The sequence below is a fragment of the Ursus arctos genome, unplaced genomic scaffold (genome assembly GCF_023065955.2).
Source record: "Ursus arctos isolate Adak ecotype North America unplaced genomic scaffold, UrsArc2.0 scaffold_24, whole genome shotgun sequence".
NCBI lineage: Eukaryota > Metazoa > Chordata > Mammalia > Carnivora > Ursidae > Ursus > Ursus arctos.
The window spans coordinates 39,412,920-39,436,107 of NW_026622919.1; the positions used below are offsets into that span (position 1 = coordinate 39,412,920).

At 38.7% G+C, this 23,188-nt stretch overlaps 1 protein-coding gene across 6 annotated transcripts in view; it reads right to left on the reverse strand.

The window, feature by feature from the left end:
* NF1 (neurofibromin 1) overlaps window positions 1–23,188 on the reverse strand; it is a 258,716-nt gene that overhangs the window by 11,844 nt on the left and 223,684 nt on the right. For 3 of the 6 annotated variants that reach the window (XM_026517664.4, XM_026517666.4, XM_026517665.4), the window contains 17 exons: window positions 22,392–22,532; window positions 21,947–22,226; window positions 21,037–21,251; window positions 20,734–20,795; window positions 20,475–20,589; window positions 19,850–19,951; window positions 17,932–18,072; window positions 15,160–15,286; window positions 12,574–12,705; window positions 11,457–11,592; window positions 10,047–10,204; window positions 7,626–7,748; window positions 7,104–7,234; window positions 6,811–6,911; window positions 5,125–5,267; window positions 4,711–4,757; window positions 3,240–3,456 (listed from right to left, as the gene is read on the reverse strand). In XM_026517664.4, the coding sequence (XP_026373449.1) occupies window positions 3,240–3,456; window positions 4,711–4,757; window positions 5,125–5,267; window positions 6,811–6,911; window positions 7,104–7,234; window positions 7,626–7,748; window positions 10,047–10,204; window positions 11,457–11,592; window positions 12,574–12,705; window positions 15,160–15,286; window positions 17,932–18,072; window positions 19,850–19,951; window positions 20,475–20,589; window positions 20,734–20,795; window positions 21,037–21,251; window positions 21,947–22,226; window positions 22,392–22,532 (2,371 nt within the window). The remainder of the gene's footprint in view (window positions 1–3,239; window positions 3,457–4,710; window positions 4,758–5,124; window positions 5,268–6,810; window positions 6,912–7,103; window positions 7,235–7,625; window positions 7,749–10,046; window positions 10,205–11,456; window positions 11,593–12,573; window positions 12,706–15,159; window positions 15,287–17,931; window positions 18,073–19,849; window positions 19,952–20,474; window positions 20,590–20,733; window positions 20,796–21,036; window positions 21,252–21,946; window positions 22,227–22,391; window positions 22,533–23,188) is intronic. The other 3 variants (XM_026517668.4, XM_026517669.4, XM_048223273.2) reach the window with 3 other exon arrangements.

Here is a 23,188-nt window from a genome sequence, read left to right on the forward strand (position 1 = left end):
TGACATGAAATTTCTTTAAATACTTCTGCTTGGGGAGTGCCTGGGTGGCTCAGTTGGTTGGGTATCTTACTCCTGGTTTCGGCTCAGGTCGTGGTCTTGAGGTCACAGAATGGAGGCCCTGCGACGGGCTCCGCACTCAGCTGGGGGTCTGCTTTCTCCCTCCCTCTCCATCTGCCCCTTCCCCTGCTTGCGTGGTTTCTAAATAAATAAAATCCTTAAAAATAAATAAGCAAGCAAGTAAATAAATAAATACTTCTGCTTGGGACTTGGCTGATGGGAGTGGAGACAGGAACCTATTTTGATTTTTATACAGCCAAACAGCAAAGTTGAAATGCTAGGCTGAGTTGAGAATCTGAATAAGATTCATCATTTCTTTCAGCCCTTTGATATCAGCAAATTCAGCTCCATAAAGAATTGAGGAGGCAGGAATATAAGATTACATGCAGCTAAAGCTACAAAGCAGAATACCTAATTATGAATGAAGAATTAACTCTTAAAGAGGTATTCTGTAACAGCAAATGGCAAAAGCACAGTGATTAGATACATAGATAAATCAGGATCCTTTCATGGAGATGAGCCCACAATTTAGAGATACAAATGGGTTTGTCTCATAGGAGAGTGAAGTCCCTATTGAAAAGATAAACCCTTTTTCCAAAAACATGTAGTAAAAAAATCTGGCAAACCAAGGACACACAATTTTCAATTCAAAGCCAGAAAATGCAGAACACCATGATTCTACTTAATTAATTCTACTGCTTTTAAAGCTTCAGTTTGCTCTGAGAAAAGTCAAAGGCTTCCAGGCTGTGGTTGTCTATTCAAGCAGCCATCTGAAGAACTACTAAAAGTGACACTATTGGTTTAAAACCAAAACCACATACACAATTTTCTGATTTTTAGAAACAATTCTAAATAAGAGGTTACAGGATAGGACTCTTTTTTTAAACAACCAACACAGGATATAAGCAATTAATGAACTAGTAGGGGGACCTGTACTGCTACCTGTGTTTTTAACCTAGTTATTTTATGGTCTCCGTTAGTGGGCAAAGATGGGCAGAAATCTCTCTAACAATCAGTCTGGGTGTTAAAAAAAAAAAAAAGTTAATATAGAAACAAATAATCATTTTGACAGGTTTAACACCACTTCAGTAGCCCAAGAGGCAAAAGTTCGATCAAAATGAACCAAACTTTAAAAATCAGAGGGGAAATACAGACAGAGTCTATGAATTTTCTAATTGTCATTAACATTATAAAGAATAAGTAATTCAGAAAACAGAGAGCTATATGGAAAAAAGGAGCGGTGGACTTAGGGTAAGGCAGATGGAAGTAATGAGACAGCAATACATAAACAAATAAATGAAAGAAACAGGGACACAAAGGGAGGGAAGAAAGCTGATGGACAGACCATGGATGTGCGAGACGATGAATGCTGTACGAAGAGCACTGGCCCCGGTTCTGGATGAGGACTGTGTGATAAAGCAATTACCTTAGCTCTTCTAAACCCCAGTTTCCCCATCACACTTGACATGGTAAGCCGAGAACTAAATGATCTCTACAGTCCTCCTTAGCTCTCAAATGCTAACATTTGGAGGTGGAGGGGGGGTGTCGTGCAGTGGTGGGGGAGAGTTCAGTAGCTGCAATATCTAGAAGAAAGTTCATTTTGAGTTTTTCCCTGGCTTTAATGGTTGAAATGCTGATAATGGGGCAAGACCACAGGCATACCCTCAGGCAGTGCTTCTCACACTCTAGCGTGTGTATGAATCACCTGGGGTGTTTATTAAAACAGACTGCTGGCTGGCCCCACTCTTGGAGTTTCTTATGCAAGAGGTCTGGGGTGGGGCTCTAGTATGTGCATTCGAGTGAGCTCCCAAATGATGCCGATGCTGGTCTGGGGTCATAGTTGGAGAAACACTGTCCTAGGGAAGAAGTGACAGAGGCAAACGGACATGGTTCTATGTGGAAGAGACATTGGCCAGATTTCTCTTATTTCTTGGAGGAAAAAAAGAATCTGACTAGGTGTGGTAAGAGGATTGATAAATAAATGCTGAACCAAACAATTTGTTTCCTCTGATGACCAAAGCTTAATAGATGAATATAGTTAATTTAATACAATGGTTTGTAATATGAATTGGATATTATATTTGCCAAGTTCTTCAGGCCTTCAAAACTAAGTATGTTTAAATATTCAAGCAAAACTGGGATTATAAAACAGGGATTCTATTCACGTGTCTTGAACACCACAAAACAGTTGTAATACATCATCAGGCTTTTAAAAAAAAAATCCATGCTAACACCTAAAAAGGAATGATGTACAGTAATTATATGTCGGTGCTTCATAAGTAAAATTTTCAGATAATGGAACTTTAAACACAAAACCTTTTTAAAATTTTTTAAATTTTCACCATTTTAGAAGGGTATCATTCTGAATGGAAAACATGACCACATGAAAGCTTTCCCTCACTACCCGCTGTCATCATCACACAAAATGGCGTCAGTTCTTCAATGAGTAACACACCTCTAGGGTTGACCAGAGTTGTAGGAAACCATTCACTGTGACACTGAATGAGCCCAGAAGTCTCCAGGTTTGCCATTTCTGCCATCTTGTGCATCTCAGGCCTGCTCAGGCTATTCGCTATTAGTTCTCAGTGTATCCACCTCTCAGCTCCATGTGGCGCTGGCATACTTCTCCCATGTGGAGCTAAGACTGACTCTGTGGCATATGCTTATGTGCTTTAAGATGTTATTTTCTTGAGATGACGTTTCTCTGGCTGTTGATTTTCCTAGATTCTCAGGTTGGTCTCTGGATGGTTGAATTGTTGCTGGCAAGAGGGACATGGGGCACTACCGTACTTTGTGTACCTTCTGGATACAGTATGCTGTATCAGAGACATAGAAGCCCTTAGGGCAAGGCTAGTCTATCTAGTCAGGGAATTCTAATTCTCTTCACCTACAGGGAAAGGTACCTTAGACACTGCTCTTCCTGCCCAAGCTCTAAATACTTATCAACCTTAGAACACTACGTGAACACTCTAAACATTTCACTATCTTATGAGTAACTGTTTGAAGGTAGAAAGCTTTATAGAATAACAAAATTCAAGTCAGCTATAAGGTAAAGAAGAAATGTAAGATGAACCTCATGATAAAAAGGAGCAAAATCTACTATAACCTGATAACAAGGGAATTCCTGATGTTGGTATATGAATATTATTGCTCAAATTTATATAAAGATGACATTTACTAACCTGGGGAATGCTGGGAAGTTGCAAGTGAGGTCATGGAATTAGAAAGGTTAAGGTTAGCAGTAATACTAAGCTGGCTCTGCACTGCAGGAGGATAAGGAGAAGTGGGTGTCAGGAGGGACTCCTCACTGGTTTCTTCATCAATTCCAGGCAAATACGTGTCAATCAAGGCATCAAGAAACTTAACAATAAGCTCAGCATAGTCTGGGATTTGTGTTTGCTGTAATGGAAAATAGGAAATTATTTTAGCTCCATTCTTTTTTTCTGTAAATCCCCTTTGAAGCCAAAAAAGATTAACTCAATTTTTGTTTTGGGCTTAATGCATTATTTTTCTTCTTTTGTACTAGAGAGCATTAAAAAAGGGGGTGGCGTAGTATTTCTAGACTACCATGGGACTTAGAACCAGGAACTCTTCAGCTTACACCTACAGCTTCCAGATGAACCTGCAATTACTAAAAGCCACGCAGAGGCAAAGGCTGAATTAATCCTGAGACAATAAAACCATCAGCAATGACATCTAGTCGATTTTCCAAAACGGAGAAAATGAGCAGAGGATCATCATGCCGGCTACCATTTAGAGACTCAACCGACCACTGCGGGGGCAGAGGGTCACTGGCAATCAAACTACTCACCTTCCTGCAAGATATACGTCATTTCTAGGAATTCAGGCCCATTTCTTAAATGACAGCCTTTGTATACCAAGAGATATTCGGTGATAACTGAACAAAATAAAAAACGAAATACCTAACTCTTAAAACTAGAATAAGATTTAGATTAATTCACCTTGGATTAGCACCCCTGTATCTAGAACACTGCACTGGGAACTGGGTGGGGAAGAAACAGAAGTCCTGCCTTCAAGGAATCTCAATCCATCTGGAGGGACCATATATAGAGAGAATAATTAAAAACACATTTATGTAGCACTGTATCAGCTAATGCCAATCAAAGAAAAAAATGCACAGGAACAAATAAGGATATATTCTGGATAAAACCGAATCTAATCCAATAGGCTGGAAGGAAAAATGTTTTCATGAGGAAATTTTTTTTCATTATGTAGTTTCTTTAAAAAACTGAGATGTGACATATAACATTACATTAGTTTTGGGTCATGAGGTAGATTGTAACCATGGGCCCTGCTCCTTCCTAATTACAGGATACTTAAGTGTATGCATTATGACCCTCGAACACACAAGTGACTGAGAGCAAAAAACTTTACAGAGCTTTATCACACCCTTCTGAAGAGTCAAGCATAAGCTGAACGGAGTTGTTTTTTGTAAAAACTGATATATGAACCTATTAAAGGTGCTGCCTCTTAGAAAGAATCTTGTGGTGGAAAACATTTTGTAAAAATAACATTATGTGTTTATCGTGAATCATCATTCTGGTTTTCAGCATACTGCGTGTTCTTAAAGCACGCACACTAATATGAATAAAAACTTCCATTTTGTCAATAGAGAAAAACAGATTTTCTTACCTTTGAAAAGGGTCCTGCAAACCGCCACAAGCCATTAAAACCAAAACCTGCAACAAATCAAATGTTATTCTTACAATAAGCACAACACTCTTTTAATCTTAACAGAAATTAAATAAGTTATATGGCTGATGACATTTAAGACTTACACACACATTGAAAACATTTTTTCAGAATGAATGTCAGAGTAGACTAAAACTCACTTAAAACATACTCAGTATAAAACCATATTTTAATCTGAAGAAGTTGTAAACCCGTTACTAACTGAACATATAATGAAAAGAGTAAAAAATGGCACATGGAGAGAGAAGTATGAACAAGCCCATCCCTTACAAAAAATCCTTTGGTGGGTGCATTCTGTAACAGTGACACACTAGCAAGTTCATCAAGCAGCCCCCTCCCGAGACCCTGATTTACTTTGTAGGTAAGCTGTTTGGTACTGCGGTGGGGACTCTTCATGGTACACCACACTCTGCACGATTCCGTGAACTGGATTTAACAAATGTGGATCTTGGCACAACGACAACAGGGTGCTGATCTTTGAGTCCAATAAATTGTGCCTAAACAAAAACAAACAAACAAACAAACAAACAGTAAACACAAGAACATTTTAAAGGAAAATTAAATGGAAAATATACACCGGAAAATGTCACATATTCCCCAGAACAATGTGATAAAAATGAAGGGACAGGAATGTTTTTTACTTTCTGGTGCTTTTTCAAATTTTGTATAAATAAACGTATGAATTTATTTTTTTGGTCTGTCCTTTTTTTGTTGTTCTTATTCTTTAATTCTTATTTTTAAAAAATATTTATTTATTTATTTGAGAGCGAGCGGGCGAGAGAGCGGGGGAGGAGCAGAGAGAGAGGGACAAGCACAGAGCCTGAATGACACAGGGCTTGGTCTCATGACCCTGAGCTGAAATCAAGAGTTTAGCACTTAATAGACTGAGCCACCTAGGTACCCCCTTTTTTGTTATTTTTAATCATCAAGAAAAATATGGTAAAAACAACCAACTAGTACTGTCACATACCCATTTTTATTATATATGGTGACTCTTTGCTCAAGATAAGGTTGGCTTCTGTCACTTGGTATGTTTTAGGACCATTTTTTTCTGCTGACTGTTGGTATGTACCCAGGGAGTTAAAACTAAAATTAATATCAATCAATGCTTAATAAGTGCTGAATCAGATCGATTAAGGAAAGCAAAATTGGTGTGGAGGGGTGGAATATTTGATCTAATTTAAAATTAAGAGGAAATTAACTATGTCTAACCTGGCCGTGCTGCATTAATAGAAATAACCCAGAGCCAACTATATAAAATTCCAGAATTCTAAAATGAGATTAAACAAAAATAAGGAAATAATGATACCACATAGAAGGCCCAGATCAGGAATAGGATTTCTCAGGTTTCTTTGGGTTACTGAGATTTCAATAATTTGAGGCTAATATGATCTTAGCTCTTAAGAGAGAATAAAATTCATCTCTGATATAGAAGATTTTTTTGTTTTCGCTCAGCTGTGGATAAATACAAAAGCTCTACCAAAAAAGAAACCAAAACAGGTACATACAGTGTCTAATGGTTTGCTCCTAAGTAAGGAAATGAACAATGCTCATCACCATGAAGCACTTAAGAAAATCAGCAAGAGGAGGCACCTGGGTGGCTCAGGTGGCTAAGTGACTGTCTTCAGCTCAGGTCATGAACCCAGGGTCCTGGGATCGAGCCCTGCAAGGGGCTTCCTGCTCAGCGGGGAGCCAGCTTCTCCCTCTGCCCCTCCCCCTCCCCCTGCTGGTGCTCTCTCCCCCTCTCTCAAATAAATAAATAAAAATCTAAAAAAAAAAAAAAAAAAGGAAAGAAAGAAAGAAAAAAGAAAAGAAAAGAAAAGAAAATCAACAAAATATAAAGATGTTTTTTCCCTAACAGGCCAAAACTGGTCTAGGCCCCACTAAACCCACTGTCTCTAAGTTGGAACCTGTCTCATACTGTCTCATTCCCCTCTCCACAACCAGTGAACATTACTGGATGATATTTTTCCTAAGCTTTTATAAAACATACGACTTCAAGACAGATACAGAAGTTAAACACAAACAGGAGATACTTACACGACAGGAAAAACCTTGGGGAAAACAACACTGGCTTCTGCTAAGTATTCATAAAGAATTCGCTGATCAAACTCATCTGTGGTGTATTTTACCAGCGTCGCCTGCCGAAGGGCAAAAAAGTCAACAGAATACATTTTATCTTGTGGCTGAGTTGTTCTATGTTCTGATGAGAAGCAGAAGACGACCTTCGTTTCATGTTTTTAATATTTAAGGGCCTCCTAAGAGTAGACTGGAATAAAAACTTGAGGGCAGCCCCCCTCCCCCACACCACCACCAAAAGGCAAAAACCTTACCAGAACAGTAAGAAGAAGTGCTTGGATCTTCGGATCAGTAAGTACTTCTTCATCCAAGAGAACATTTGATTCGGACACTGAAACTTTGCGTAAATGTGGGTGCTGTTGTGACGAGGCAATCCTCTGAGTTTCTGCAGTAAGATACGGATTAAGACGATCAGCTGTAGTAACCGAACATACACACTAGACACCACTTCACCTAACGTATTTTAATGTTACTTCTAAAATTCCATAGCTTTCTAGTAGGCACTTAAAACAGCAACACAAACATCATACAGAATTAACAGTCACCTATACAAAGTTCTAGCCGGCTGTTTACAATGCTGTATATCACATATATGATTACTTTTTATACAGGTTTCAGGATAACTTTCATTTTAAGGACTGCACAGCTTATCTTCTGAAACAGCGCAAATGCGTCTACATTTCATCCTAAAGATTCTAAGAAATGGCTGGAAAGCAAATATGGCTCTCCCACCTTATTTTCAATGATCTAGATCAATTATTAACTCTGTTTCTCACCCATTTCATAATCAGTTTCTGCTACTCTCCTCATTTTGGGGGGTGTTGTGATCCCTGATTCCATTTCTTGCCTTTTAGGAGCCTTTGTGTCTGATATCAAGTGATCAAAACTTTTCCTTGTTCCTATAAACAAAAGTTACAGAATATGGCAGTTCATTAACCACAGTGTCTGTGAATAGGATTATACTAAAAAGAAAATGTCTGGACATCAAGTGTTTAAGTTTTCACTTAAGGACCCAAAGAAAGCTCAAATATCTCCCTGGGGCAGAGTTTCTCTCCTTTGTTCTCCATCTTGTCAAGGAATTTTGGCCCCATGGCTTTGCATCTGAGGACAGGATGTACCTTACTGGTCCCAATTAGACTGAGATCACATTCACTACACGGCAGGTAAACCAAGCTCCGCCATCAAGTACGATATTTGTTGATGATGAATACAGGGGTGCGCACTGTTCAGCAGCAAAGATCAGCTATGCCTGAACAGCTTTTTTTCAATTTAAGAAATTCTGCTCAGGGCAAGAATTAGTCATTAACATAAGAAAACTTTCCAAACGTAGGCAAGATCACGGTTTGATTTTAATTCTTTAATCTCTGAAAACAATATTTGCATGCTTGAAAGTACTAAGTAATAGATCTACTGGGAGATGCTTCAAAAACGGCAAGTAGTACAGTAGCACCTCCACTTGGCTTTGAGTCTCTCTAGCATGTATCACTCCACGTGAAATCCCTTTCTCTATTTAAAGTGCCGAAAATGGATTATTGGGACTTGCACTAAGTCTCATCTGCTCTACTTCACACATCGCCCCAAACCTGATTCCTCTTCTCCATTCTCCCTTTGCTCCTGCCCTAGTGGAGGTCCACACCATCTCCTGTTTGGATGCTCTATCTCTTACACGGTCCCCTTGCCAAACATCTCTTCCTATTTCTCCATGCTGGAGCCAGGAAAACTTGCCTAAGAACAAAATTTGGTAATGTTCCTTCCCTACTTAACGACCCCTGCTGGGTACGTGGCTAAGTTTCTGAATGCGGCATACAAAGTCTCCCGTGGTCTGCTTCCAATCCTCTGCTCGCCTAGCTACCTACAGGTTCTTTGCCTGACTTTTCTTTATTCGTGCCCACCTTCCTTATCCCGTGTCTGTCAGGCAAGCATGTATTACATGTTCAAGACCCAGTTCAAATGTTACCGCCTCTCTGCAGCTTTTCCTGATTTCCCCAGATCCTGAGTTTCCCCTCTGCAAGACATGCTACTTTAATGGCATTTTGGATGCTGTTGCAATTAGGTGATTCTAAGTCTTAGCCACCGAACTACAAGCTCTTCAGGAAAGAGACCATAACTTTTTCATCTAGCACATGGGCTGAACGAATTCAACAGAACGTTTTCTCTAAAGTCCGTTTTTCATTTACAACTCCCTTAGCATGAAAATCCAGAACTACGAAACACAAAGTAAGCAGGAAACTCCTGGAAGACTATTTTGTGACAAAGCATAAACAGAAAGAAACTCAAACTAAAGGTAACGACCCTGTGTGACTAGTAACAGTGATTAACATTCATGGTTTCAGTTTCTTTCATGGCTTACTGGCAGGTTATTTATTTCACACTTCATTGTTCACTGCTTTATGAACAGAAACATTTCCCCAATACCTAACAGATATGTAAAAATATGCTCGTATGGATAACCGAAATCCACTGAGCCATTCACAGTGTTGCTCACTGACATACGGATCCTGAAGTACTCGAGCAACCATGAGAACTTTAGCCAAAGTTGCTCAAGAGCACCTCTGCACTTCCTCTGTGGTGAGGCGGGATCGGTGAGCTCTTTGGTCATGTGCTTCCAGTTCTTGTAAAGGGAAAGGGTCTCACAGAATTTTAGGTGTATTTCTTATTGACAAATGCTGAAGTAACTGAGCAATCTTAACTTTCAAGAATCATATCTTCTTATGGAAATAAAAAAATACACTAATCAAAATTATTGTCCTTTAAAAGAAAAGGATGGCAAAAAGTATTATTACAGCTTCATAGCCTATTGATGTAGTCTGCTCTCAGATGGTACTTTTGAGAAAATATAGGGTAAAGCCCTGCATCTGAGTGCAGCAAGATGCCTCCTTTCTCATCAGTAGCTAACGTCTCTCTATTCCCATTTCCCTGCTGCTAGGCCAAGGCAAAACAAAACAAGGACAGCCACAGTATTTAGTCTAAGAATCAGAAAAAAACCGTTTCAAGATCCCATTCTCATTCCCCTGTCTTAACTGATATGGCTTAACTGACCTATCAAACTCTCTTATAAGTGGCATCAAAAGCTTTGCTATATCAAAATGGGAAATTTTGATAATTTTGAACAGCTTCAAATAATTTTCCAAGACTGAAAGTATCTGACCATTAAAAAAATAAGTACAAAAAACTCTATATCATTTAGATAAACTAACCCAGCAACTTCTTCGTATTGGCCTGAGAAGGCTGCCCCATGTCCAAACTCATGGATTTCCTGGCTCGGGGACTGGTCTGGCCCACGGTTGGATAGGTGGCTGCAAGGTACCCTTCAGAACCTTTGGGAGATGACCACGGCTGGTTCTCCTTTAGTGTCCTGAGAGATTTAAACAATTGAGAATAATTAAGTGACATGGTGACAAAGACAACCACTGTTTGCCCCTCTTAACTGGCTGTCCTATTTCCCAATGACAGCAATCACTTAATTTTAAAACTGCACTTTAAAGGGCTCTAGGATACAAACTCTTAGTGTATGCCTAAGAAATATCTTCCTTCCTTCTTTCTTTCTTTCATTTATTTGGGAAATTTTCTTAAAAATTAGGATTATGCTCTTCTAGCATTTTTATCCTTAGCACCTACTTTCTTGCCACGATGTCTTGTACACAGTAGGCGCTCACCAAGGCACGGCAGAATTGTACTGCATTGATTATTAAGCTGGGAAATCAAGTCTAAACAAGCAACTATATTCTTGGTTTAAAAACCAAGAAAATCAACTATACTTTGACAAGGAACACAAGCAAACTCATTTTCTCCTTTTTGTAACAAGAAGGGCATAACTCAAAGAAATATAATCAAAGGAATGGTCGAAGAATAAGACTACTGAAAACCAAGTATACCTGAAAAGGGCATTTTGCAAACTTTGTTAAAATCTTAGTGGAAAGTTGTGGAGGGCTTTTTAATCAAAAAGCGGGATGTTGATAAATCGAATGAGATGAGCCTTACGGATCCAAGATTATTTCCCTATGTTCAACACTGTACCTAAAACTTACTTTTGTTTAACTGAAAATATAGAAAGTCTCCAAAATAATGCCATTTTCATGTAATTTCTCCACGTTGTAGTGAAAAATATGCTACCCAAGACCACATACAGCAGTGGACATAATGTGACTATCTTACCTAAATCTGTATTCTAGAAAACTCTTAAATAACTTTACCGTGGTAAGAGTAAATGCAACAGATGTGGTGGCATGTACCTTGGCACAGATCTGTACAGCTTAGCTTTCCATCATTAAGCATGTGAGGTTGTTCATATTCCACGGGAGTTTTTCCTAGGCCCTTTCTTGCAACCCAGTGATTTCAAGATCACCTCTTTTCATTACTCAACTGGTTTGTGCTTAAAAGAGGCAAACTAATGTTAACAGGACAATTAGCTTACACGAACTGTCCTACTACTAATCCACATAGAACACTGTACATTTATAAAAAGGGTTTTGATTTATATACTCTTCCTAGATTATCTTTTCCCCTATATACTACCTTCTGGATTACTCTTGCTGCTTGCCTCTGCTAACACGGAAAACTGAAACCTGATTATAATTATGTAGTCACAGGAGAAGAAGGTCACTGACCTATAGCTAGGGTCGCCATGATGGATGGGATATGTATCCATAGGAACATTTTCCATTGAAATATCAGTAAGAAGAAGAGACTTTCTATGTTTTAGGCTACAGCGACTTCGGACCTCCTCAGACACTGTGAGTAAGGCTAAAAGGAAAAAGAATGAAGGTTAGAAAATTTAACAAATTCCAAGTGTTTTAAAACAGGATACATTCCTTCCAACCTCCTGGAGAGGATGATAGCTATTAGACATGCAGATAAAGAGCCCTAGAGAGTGTGAAGGGTATCGACCACTTAGGACAGACTTTCTTACCTTAAAGGGTTTCTGGTGTGTTTCGGAAGACTATGTAAACATGAAATATATGGAGATTTAAAAGGAACCTTGTATTTCTCAAGTGCTTTAATGTACATTTGATCTCAACAAACACAGAAAGTCGGCAGGACAGGAACTACAAGGTCCATTTTTTAGATTAGGAAAAATACTCTGAGACGTTAGATGATCTGCCCAACTTGTAAAAAAGTTGCCACAAACTAGTCTGCTAAACTGGGAATCAGCACTTTCCACTGAACAGCTACATTCAAGAACCGTATTATACATATGTGCTAAATGTGGCTGAGTGAAGAAACACAAACCAAGTACGAGCAAACTGGAAGGTTTAATGGGATGGTGGGGACGGGCAGACATTCTAGCTAAAGCAAACGGCATCAGGAACGTATATGAAAGAGGCAGAAAGGTAATTCCAGGACATGGCAAGTAGATGAGCTTGAGAGGTAATAAAAAATGGGGCTTATGAAATTCATGGAAAGACAGCAGAACCAAGAGAGCTGCTGAAGGGCCCAGGATGCTAGGCTGAGGCTTTTGGATTTTATGACGGACAACAGGGAACCATGCAGTGCCAAAGGGAGAAAGATGACAAAGGGAACACATTCAGACTCTAATGCAAATTCTTTTATAAGGAAAAATGTTTTTGCAAAACTTTCAAAATTGTAACCACCACCACAGGCCCAGACTGTGAGCTCTATACCCTGCCAAGAAGCCAGCTGAGGGACCGACAGGTGTCTGTGTCATTCTGGCAGTCCTTAGAGAGAGATGCGGTAAGAGTAATTTTGTCTATTTTGTGTCTTTACCTGCTAAGTAAGCCACGCTCTGTGTGTTCACCTCAAATTTGTCACAGTTTCTATGTTTGTTAACCAGAGTTAGTAGTGTATGCAAAATTCTGACTGTTCTTGCAACAATGGCAGGTGAAGGATGTCTGTACCCTACAAAAAATAAAAACAAACAAGAAGTTAATCCATTCTTTCAACAAGTATTTAGAGTTCTTACTGACTAGCAACTCTGCAAGGGAAGGAAACACAGGGATAACTCCTGCCTTCTGAGAACAGCCATTTGGAAGGTAAAATATACGTATGTGAATAGTTAACTATATAAAAGATTAAGTACCAAACATGTGTACGAGAGGATACCATTCTCTGGAACTCTCAGGGAGGAAAATAAGGAAAGATGGATGCGGTTTCCGATATTCCATTCCCTAAAAAGTAGTGCGGGGATTAAAAAAAAAAATCTAGATATTTGAGGTCACCTTAAGATATCTTTTGAAAATAGGGTTTTATTGCTTAAAAATTCTTTCTTTTTTTTAATTAAGGGAAAAAACCTAATGCTGTAGGATGTATATACTCTCAGAACCAAAAGAATAGGTTTGATCAGAGAGTAAGCTTGATCTTTGGACAGGCTTTAATCATTAGTGCTACTCCATTTTAAAGATTTTTAAAAAATTTATTCTTTGAGAATAAGAGAGCGAGCCAGCTAGAGCACAAGTCGGGAGTAGGGGCAGAGGGAGAGGGCGAAGCAGACTCTTGTTGAGCAGAGAGCCCGATGCGGGGCTCGATCCCAGGACTCCGGGGTCATGACCTGAGCTGAAGGCAGACGCCTAGAGGACCGAGGCACCCTGGCGCCCCAGTGATACTCCACTTTCAAGTATGGGATTTGTACACTGAAAATATTTGGTACTCTTAGAAATACAAAATCAGCAAACACTTTATCAGCCTTATGCAATCCTTCTTTTTGGTATCCTCTAGTTAAGTGTAGTATCTTTTGAGCAATCCCTACTCACTTTAGAGATTAAAACTATTAATATTTTTGCAGAAATTTCATAAGGTAAAGAAATCAAATGTTTAAATTCATAGTAGTGGGTGTATGTACATCTGTCAGGTAAAAACTGGGGGAACCACTATGATTCCTCGAGCCTGAGAATCATTTACACTGATTTACACAACTGCAGACTCAAGCAAGAGCTTGAGTCTCTAATTGTGGCCAAAGCCCTTGCTGCTCAAGACCACTGGTTCATGGCAGCTGCTCATCCCAAGCCTTACTTTACACTGCCTTTGCCTCTCTGACTTACCACTATGTGCTGTTCCTGTGAACCGTAATCTCTGGCCATGACTGTTCCATGTTAGTAAACCAAAGCTAACATACAGCGCAGTCAGCAGTGGGGAGTAAAGCCAGGCGAGGCAGTGAACAAGCTGGCTCTGAGGACTAGGAGACCACTGCTATCAGCAATTCGGAAATTTGGAGGGGTGAGGGTGGGGTACGAGAAAGGTGAGGTGCTACGGTATGTAACAATACAACTTGTGATCAAATCTCTAAGATATCATACTCAACATAAGTTACTCAAGTAACATCACTTATTGATTTGCAGTCTTATTTTAAATAATCAGAAAGATACTTAGGGTTAACTAATAACATAGCTATTAGAAAGTTCAGTATTTAGGGGCGCCTGGGTGGCACAGCGGTTAAGCGTCTGCCTTCGGCTCAGGGCGTGATCCCGGCGTTATGGGATCGAGCCCCACATCAGGCTCCTCCGCTATGAGCCTGCGTCTTCCTCTCCCACTCCCCCTGCTTGTGTTCCCTCTCTCGCTGGCTGTCTCTATCTCTGTTGAATAAATAAATAAAATCTTTAAAAAAAAAAAAAAAGGTTAGTTGCAATGTGGAATCCGAAAATATGTGAACTTTAAAAAAAAAAAAAAAAAGAAAGTTCAGTATTTAGGATTATTATTTTTTAAAGATTTTATTTATTTATTTGACAGAGAGAGAGGCAGCGAGAGAGGGAACACAAGCAGGGGGAGCGGGAGAGGGAGAAGCAGGCTACCTGCTAAGCAGGGAGCCTGATGCGGGGCTTGAACCCAGAACGCTGGGATCATGACCTGAGCTGAAGGCAGACGCTTAACGACTGAGCCACCCAGGCGCCCCTAGGATTATTAAGAATTAACTCTTTTGCATTTTAAAGGAAATATGATATTTGATGCACCAATTAGGCTCTATTAAAATACATACTGAATAAAACATAGCTCAATAAGACAGATATATCTGCATTTAAAGTACGACATATGAGGGGCACCTGTGTGGCTGAGTTGGTTGAGAGTCTGACTCTTGGTTTCAACTCAGGTCATGATCTCAGGGTTGTGGGATTGAGCCCTGCATCGGGCTCCATGCTCATCAGGGAGTCTGAGATTCCCTCTCTCTCTGCCCCTCCCCATCCACCCTCTCCCCTCGAGCTCACTCTCTCTCAAATAATCTTAAAAAAAAAAAAAAAAAAAAAAAAAAAAAGTAAGACATATGAGCCAAATTATTTCAACATATTTCAAATAACAAATTATTTTAGTTACTTCTGGGTCCTGATATCATTTCATAAAAATACTCTGACACAAGGCCTCTACCTTTTAAGAGGTGTCCAACCAGTGCGAAGTTAAAGTTAGAGTTGAAATTGAGTCCAACAAAATGATCCATTTGCTTGCAGTGCCATTCCAGAGGATTCCGGATTGCCATAAATACCTCCTCTGGACTCTATTAAAGATAATCAGAATACGGTTGATGGGGTTCACACAGGAACTTACCTTAAAGGAGCACTTACTGGTTTCTGATTGTGTTCATAATTACGACAAGTTAAGTAACCCTTGCAAATGGAGAGAAATTATTTGCAGATGACTACAGAAAACTATAGAATATTTAAGATACTATAAATAAATTAGTGTGAGACAATCAAGCATATATAAATAATAAGATGATAGAAGATGAAATAGCTTTGATTTATGCTATAAAATAAATGACTATCAATTTATATCCTGGTGACTTCTTAAAAATTATAATTATTGTTGTTTTAAATAAGACCATCCATTGAATTGTTAGGGGGCATTTTGTATACTATGACTGAAAATTCAAGAAAACAAGGAGAGCTCATATTTACAGAGTGCCTGCAGTATACAATAATGTTAGAAGCATTATTGTATTGAAACCTTAAAGCAATCCTCTGTAGTCAATATTAGCTCCATTTTACAGATTTAGTCATTCTTTTACTTATCAAGTACTTATTATATGTTTTTGATGTGCCAGGCATGGTTCCAGGCTCTGCACATAAATCAGTGAACTAAACAGTCTTTTAAAAACTATTCACCCTGGTGGATTTTACATTCTAGTGTGGGAAAACAAGGAAATCGAAACTTAAAAATGCCACGCAACTTGCCTAGCATAATTAAGATTTTAACAGTGTTTCCTAAAGGGTGGCTCTAGGAATACCTGCTTTCAAGTCACTGAAGAGGAATACCTCCTTTAAGGTCACTGGGTAAAGCCTAGGAATTTGCTTTTTTTTTTTTTTTTTTAAAAGCCCAGTGATTCCCTCATGAACAGAGATTTTTAAAAGCAAACAACTGAAGGTGCTTATAGCCTGAGCTCAGGTTATCTAGATTTCTATCTCAAAGAAAGAAAAACATGAGCATTTAAAAATAAACGTAGAGAGATGTTTAGAACAGCACTGTTTAAAACAGAAAAGAAGAAAAGACAGGAACAAATCAATTGTTCATTAATGGGCAAATGGTTGAAAAATTGTCGCTTGTGCATAATGTAAAATACTCTGCAGCCATGAGAAAGAATTACGTGCCCACGCACACGTGTGTATGTGTGTACATATGTATATGTATGAGTATATATGCTCAGAAACATGTTCACTTCGATTGTTAAATAAAAATGCAAATTGCAGAATTCTATATAAAGTATGATTACCTATAAACCTGCTATATGTACAATTTATTTTTTCCAGCTTTAATGAGGTATAATAACTGACAAAATCCTAAGACATTCAAAGTGTACAACATGATGAGTTGATATATACACACGCTGTGAAAGTATACACATACCCACCAGGTAATGAATGCATCCATCACCTCACATATTTTCAGCCACCCCCACCCCTGCTTTTCCTGAGAACATTACGTCATTAAATATAGAACTTAAAAGTTCTACTCTCTTAGCAAATTTCAATTCTACGCTACAATGTTACCCACCACAGTGACCACGTTAGACATCAGATCCTCAGACCTTATTCAACTTACGTGCTGGAGACTTTTAATAGGCTTTCTTAACTCTGAATCCTAGTATCCTGGGGGCACTGAAGGCAGTATTAGTTCCTGCTATGAGGCTGTTCTGGCAGTGAAAATACCAAGGCAGACACTTCTGGACAAACATTTCATTTACAAATATTTTTATATCCATACAAATAGCCAAAATCTAGCTATCTCTCTGACCACCACTGGCCCAAGACAACCCCAGAGAAAAGCAACAGAGATTAGGAAAGAGGGGCTCAAGTCCCAAATCAGATGTACAAATATGGACAGTTATTTAACTTCTTTGTTCTTCTCTATTTTGTAAACTGGAGGCCCCCGACGGATAAACTTCAAGGTAGCTATTTCAAGGCTACACCACATTTGGCAGACTGGTTTTTTTCTACCCACAGCTTTGATCAAGCTCACTTCAAGTAAATCTCTTGTTATAAACACCTATCTATCTTAAAAAAAAATTCCTCTCTTCCCATTTTTCTCCAAAAACAAAAAGAACATCACTTGATACTGTTATGTCCCCTTCTCTATACTCTATAAACCAAAATCCAACCTCAGTCAAGGTTGATAAATGTTAAGAAGGGTGCTAAGGGTGTGTTTCAAAGTGGGCTTAGGCAAAACCAAAACCTAGTACGATTAAGTACCCAAAAGTTCCCTTTAGACTCTCTTATTTTTTCATTCAGTTCCATTATTCAATAAAAATAAGCTTATTTTTAGATTCTTTCTTCATACGTGACATGGAGGGTAGAGAATGCTAACCTTTACCTTTGGGTTATGAAGTCACAGATAACGACTGTACAGTGCCTAGTCCGGCACAGCGCAGCACAGGGCCTAGCACAGTAGCTACTATTACTACTCAATATTTTTCATCCCTGTTCTGTTCCCCAGTATTGGGCAAGTACTGTTTCCTGCTATTTTTACATAGAAAAGTTTAAATAGTTTTTCATGAGCTGTTAAGGAACTGTCCTCGCAATAAGTCGCATTACAGAAGTGCATATTGAAGTTATGGACCTCTTCTGATTTTAAAAGGCCAACAACAATACGAGAGGGAGGAATTCTACGTGTGCAGACTTTGGGAATGCCAACGGAAAGCTCGCTGACCTTGTCGTTGAATATCCGCAGGCTGTCTAAGGTGTGCAGGTTCTGTTCCAGAAGTGCGGTGCCTGCTGAGTACAGGTTGACCTCGTCGAGCTGAAGCACAGCCACAGCGACCCAGAAGAGGGCTTTGTGCAGAGGGGAGTCCTGGCAAAGGCCACGCATTCCAGGTTAGTGAGACGAACTACAAACAGTCTCGTTTGAAACACATCACAGTATAAAACAAAGCACATTATCCCCCAACTTATGCACGCTTTCTCTTTTGGAGAAAGTAAATACATGGGTAAGTTCTTCATCTGTTCCATGTGTGTAACTAAAGACACTGTTAGCCAGGCTGAGAACCTTAGCTTAACATCTCCTTTGATTTCTCCCTGTTCTTTGATTCCAAACCCCAGTCACCAAGTCTTGTTAATTCTTCCAAAGCAGTCTCTTTTGTATTTGCTTATTGCTAATGATACTACTGTACGCCAACCTTCCTTATTTTTAAATGTGGATTCTTTCTGCCTCCGGTCTCCCCCTACTCTAATCTGCTGTGCACACTACTGACAGAAGGACCCTTCTAAGTCTTCCTTTGTCATACTACTCATCTGCTTGAAAACACATAGGTACATTTCCAAACTCCTTTCTGAAGAATCTTGAATGTTAGATTAGTTCTATCCAATCTTTACAATCTCCTGTCTCACTATTCTCCTGCAAAGTTTCTCCATACTACTAGAATGGTCCACCCACCACCCCTTCATTGCCCCACATTCCTGTACGATCCCCCTGCTGTACGTTTGCTGTGCAAGGATTTCTCCCTTTCTCTACACGAAATCCCACCTATCTCTTTAACTTTAGACTCTACCCTTTTAACTTTCTTGTCACCCTTAACCAATATAGTATCTCTTGCTGTTCTCAATTAAAGATATGTATTTTGGGAGCTTATTTAGCAGTGTGGTATGTGGGAAAATACACAGAATTCATGGTCAGACAGCCTTGGAAGAGAATCACGGCTCTGTCTTATCAGGTATGTGACCTTGGGCAAGTCACTTAGCCCTTCTGAGCCTCATTTTAACTTCTAAGATGACGATGAGAGAACCATTTTGTGCAATTCTGGATTAGAAGACATGTCTGTAGAACGCAGAACTCAATACGAGGAGCATACAGGTATTTATTTCTCTGTAATCTCCCTCAAATCCTGCATATCTTTGTATTCAATTCACATAATTCTACGACTTCAGAGTTGGAAAATAATACTCTGCCACCATCCAGTCTGGTCTACTCATTTTATGGAAATGTGGAAAGACGGTGTCCGACATGTTAAATGACCTGCTGCAGGTCACAAAGCTGCGATGAGTTCAGACCATCCCAGAACAGCGGCCGCATCATGTTGTTCCTTTTAAAGATCATCTTCATTTAGTGCCCCAAGTCTCTGGAAGAGCAGATACACCTCCCCCGGCTCTGCATTTATTTCCCCACAGTAATGATCATGAACTAGAATACTATGCATTTACTTACTTTGCTCGTTACCTATTCACTTCCCAACGCCCAATCTCACCCCAAGAACACAAGCTGCTCCCATGAGGGAAGGGAGTTTTATTACTTTTGTTCAGATACTACATCTCCGGAACCTAAAATGGTACTTGGCACGTAGCGGGGACTCAGTGAATACTTACCGGATTAAAGAATTAAGACTGTATACTATTTTTCCTTCAGCACTGATGAGACAAAAACTCACAAGCTCTTGAGAACATACTCTCCACACTTACGCTTCCTCTAATGTAAATTCTTCAAACAACTAAATTTAAAGACAAGGAAGTTCTACTTTACAGCTTTTTCTTTATAAATTCTTCTTAGTCCAGCTTACTTTCTGAACTCTTGAAACAAAATAACATTTAACACTGATACCCACAACGAATGCACTCAGTTTCTGTATAGTAATTACCTTATTAAGAAGTGGCTGTAACTTGGTTAGTGCTATTACTGTAGCTTCTATCAGAACTTGACTGTTGTAAGTATCAGGTCCTTTCAAGCAACTCTCAAGTGCCTTTTAGGGAAACAGAGTTTTTTATTTTACTTTCATTGAAATAAAACATTAACTCCCAAAATGAATCTCACAATCAGTTCAGGAACAATTCCTTATTTAGTAAGTGCTAGAATCATTTCCAATATTATGGTGTTCTTGGGAAACAGGTCAGTTGGGTTTTCATTTTTAAATATTTCTATATTACATTTTAATACAGTACATTATGCATTATTATATTAATTACATAATTTTATATAAGGCCAGTTTTACCATATAGTTAAATGCTTTAAAAACTGATAAAATACTAAGAGTACCTTCTTAGCAAAACAGACAAAACATATTTTAAGATATCTTCTTTAGAGGTTTCTTCACTTCAAAAATTACAATAAAGAAAATAATTCAATCTGTTGTTTAAAGGTTTAACAAGGAACATACAAGACATTTTATTAAATTCAAATTTAAATGTCCCTTAGAAAAACGCAACGTATGCTTTACAACTTGAGAACCACAAATATTTGGGAGGGAAGGAGGGAGGGAAACGTACCTTGCTAAGAATACGGATAATCTGCTTTATCTGCCCATGAGACACTCGTTTGCTAATACAGCCGAAGACAACAAGAGCTCTTGGTTGCAAGGACGGATTATATTGGAATGCAAATCTGCAATTAAAAAATCCAAAGAGTTAATGAAAAACCTTTGTGTTTATATATACTAAATAATTAATTAAAATACTGATTATGTGGTCGTATTTATCTTTTCAACAATACACATACTTTTACAGCTTAAATTTATTTGGGACCTACCTTTGAGCCAGTTCTGTCCACTGGTCCAGCCACTTGCATGTTGGAATATCTCTCATACATGCCTTAAAAAAAGGATACTCTTAAATATAGTTATGTACATAAATGTTTTTAGAAACATTTAAATAACGTGTATTATAATGTCGTTAAATAAATGACATATATATTACCAATAAACACGGTCCATGGGAGTGTTTTTATTTAAGCATTAAGCATAAAACAGCAGAATAAACTATTATTTCTTCTTTACAGTACTAGTGGATGAAAAAAAAAGATCTCAGTTTCTTATCATTTTGCCTAATGTACCTCCATGATCTCCAACAAAGCTTCTGTGACTGTTTCCAGGGATGTCAAAGCAAAAGTCTCCCTTTCATAGGAGCCGGGAGAGAATGACCTGTCCCGGTAACTGGAGCGGAAGGCAATGACGGCAGCTGACTTGACTTTGCTAATGCCAAACAGCAGGTAAAACTTGGGTAATGAGAACTCTGTCAAACTGAGTCTCAAAACTTGCTTGGTCTCTTCTGTAAAAGAAAAAAGGAACAAGGAAAGACTTTAAAGATATTAGCTTTTTAATTCGAAAGTGCCCAATTTCATTTTGCTTTTAGAAAATTTGAATATCACACCAAAACTACATAATCATGCTCCCTATACCAACCCTCTAGATACATTCTGCTCAATGTCCATGGCTTTAGCTCCATTATCTACAAGTTCATGCCAGTAGTGCAACACCCAACACCGTCAACTGTCACGGAGTCTTTAGCTTCTGTGGTAACTGCAAAGAGTCTACCTGACAAATGCACATAGAAAATCTTTGCTGTAGCCACCCTGGGTGCCTCGGTCAGTTGTGTTCGACTCTTGATTTCAGCTCAGGTCGTGATCTCAGGGTCGTGGGATCGAGCCCCGCATCAGGCTCCATGCTTAGCAGGAAGTCTGCTTGAGTATTCTCTCTCTCCCTCTCCTTCTGCCCCCCCACTCACTCTCTCTCTCAAATAAATAAATCTTAAAAGAAAATCTCTGCTATAGCTTGAAACAGAATGGAATTAATTTATTCTTTTTTTTTTCTTTCTGATAATATTCCATGTCATCATCCCAGGCTTTAATAAACAGCTAGTGTTAAAGGGACCATAATAATAATGAGTAAGATAAGTCATGCCAACCAGGTCACATAAAATGGAGAAACGAACCGCAAAACACGAAGTACTTTCTGGGCACTTACCACTAAAATGAAGCTGTGAACAAGTACACAGAGAGTGAATGATATTAATGACCAATCCATGTGTGGAAGCTCTAAGGGAGAGCGGTCCTGTGGCTACTAAGAAAGTAACAACGTGGAAGAGGTAGGGGAGATGAGCTGCCACGTCAAGGGAATTGTTGAAGGACAGCATCAGCATGTAGCGTGCTAAAATAGCAATATCGTCCCACATAAGATGTTGTTCTAAGGTAGGAGTTGGAGATAAGCAGGTCTTGTCAATTATTTTGCACATCCTTCCAATAACCTGTAAAGAAACAGAATTTTTAAAAACCCAGGGGCTAAAACAAAGTTTAATCACAAAGAATTTCAGTTTAACTTTAAAATGACTAGTTACAATACAAACAACCTCCTGGTAATAAAAACAGACACATCAAGCCACAGTCCAGAAGGTAAAGAAAAAGTTGATTACCTTGCTTGAAACCAATTTCACATTTCCAGAAGCCAAAGCTACAGCAGTATCTGCCATCACCTCAGCTTTTATTGATCCCAGGCCACCTGTTGCACTGGTTTTGATGAAACTGTCTAGTACAACGTCAAGGAGATCTGTAATCTAGTGGAAGATGGAAAAATAACGGATGTTTTAGCCATTTACTCTGCCCACTTAATTTTTACTTTAAAAATACTACAAAAACAGTAGCCCGATCAACATGAAAATTCTATTTTACCTGAAGCCTCCAAAATACTAAGTTTTATTTAGAGACCTGTCAGTAAATTTAATTTATCATTAAATATCCAGAAGAGGATGAAGATATTGCTTCAGAGATCAAGGGACCAATATTCAAAAATTTAAAAACCCCACATGTATTATTTTCATCCACTTAGCAAAGTACCTCTGTTCTCTCCTAAGACAATAATGTATGATTAATATAAAATACAATTATTTTAAAATATAGGAAATGACATCAAGTACGGAGATGCTTTGTAGAGCTATGAAACCGGCTCCATGGTCATTTCAAATTATTTGGAAGATTCGCAGCATTGTTTGGGTAAGGGTATGGCTGCCTTAAGTGATTACTTTGAAGAAATGATGTGCACAACTCTTGTCAGATAAAAAATAAAATATTACATTGTATTCTATAGTTTAATACTGACATTCTTGTACTAGAACTATAAATGAAAGGTGTCCGAAATAAAACTGTTAACGAACATCTGCTGACATCTGTGGTAAGTAAGTACTGGAATATGTTATCAAGCACTATTTAGGGG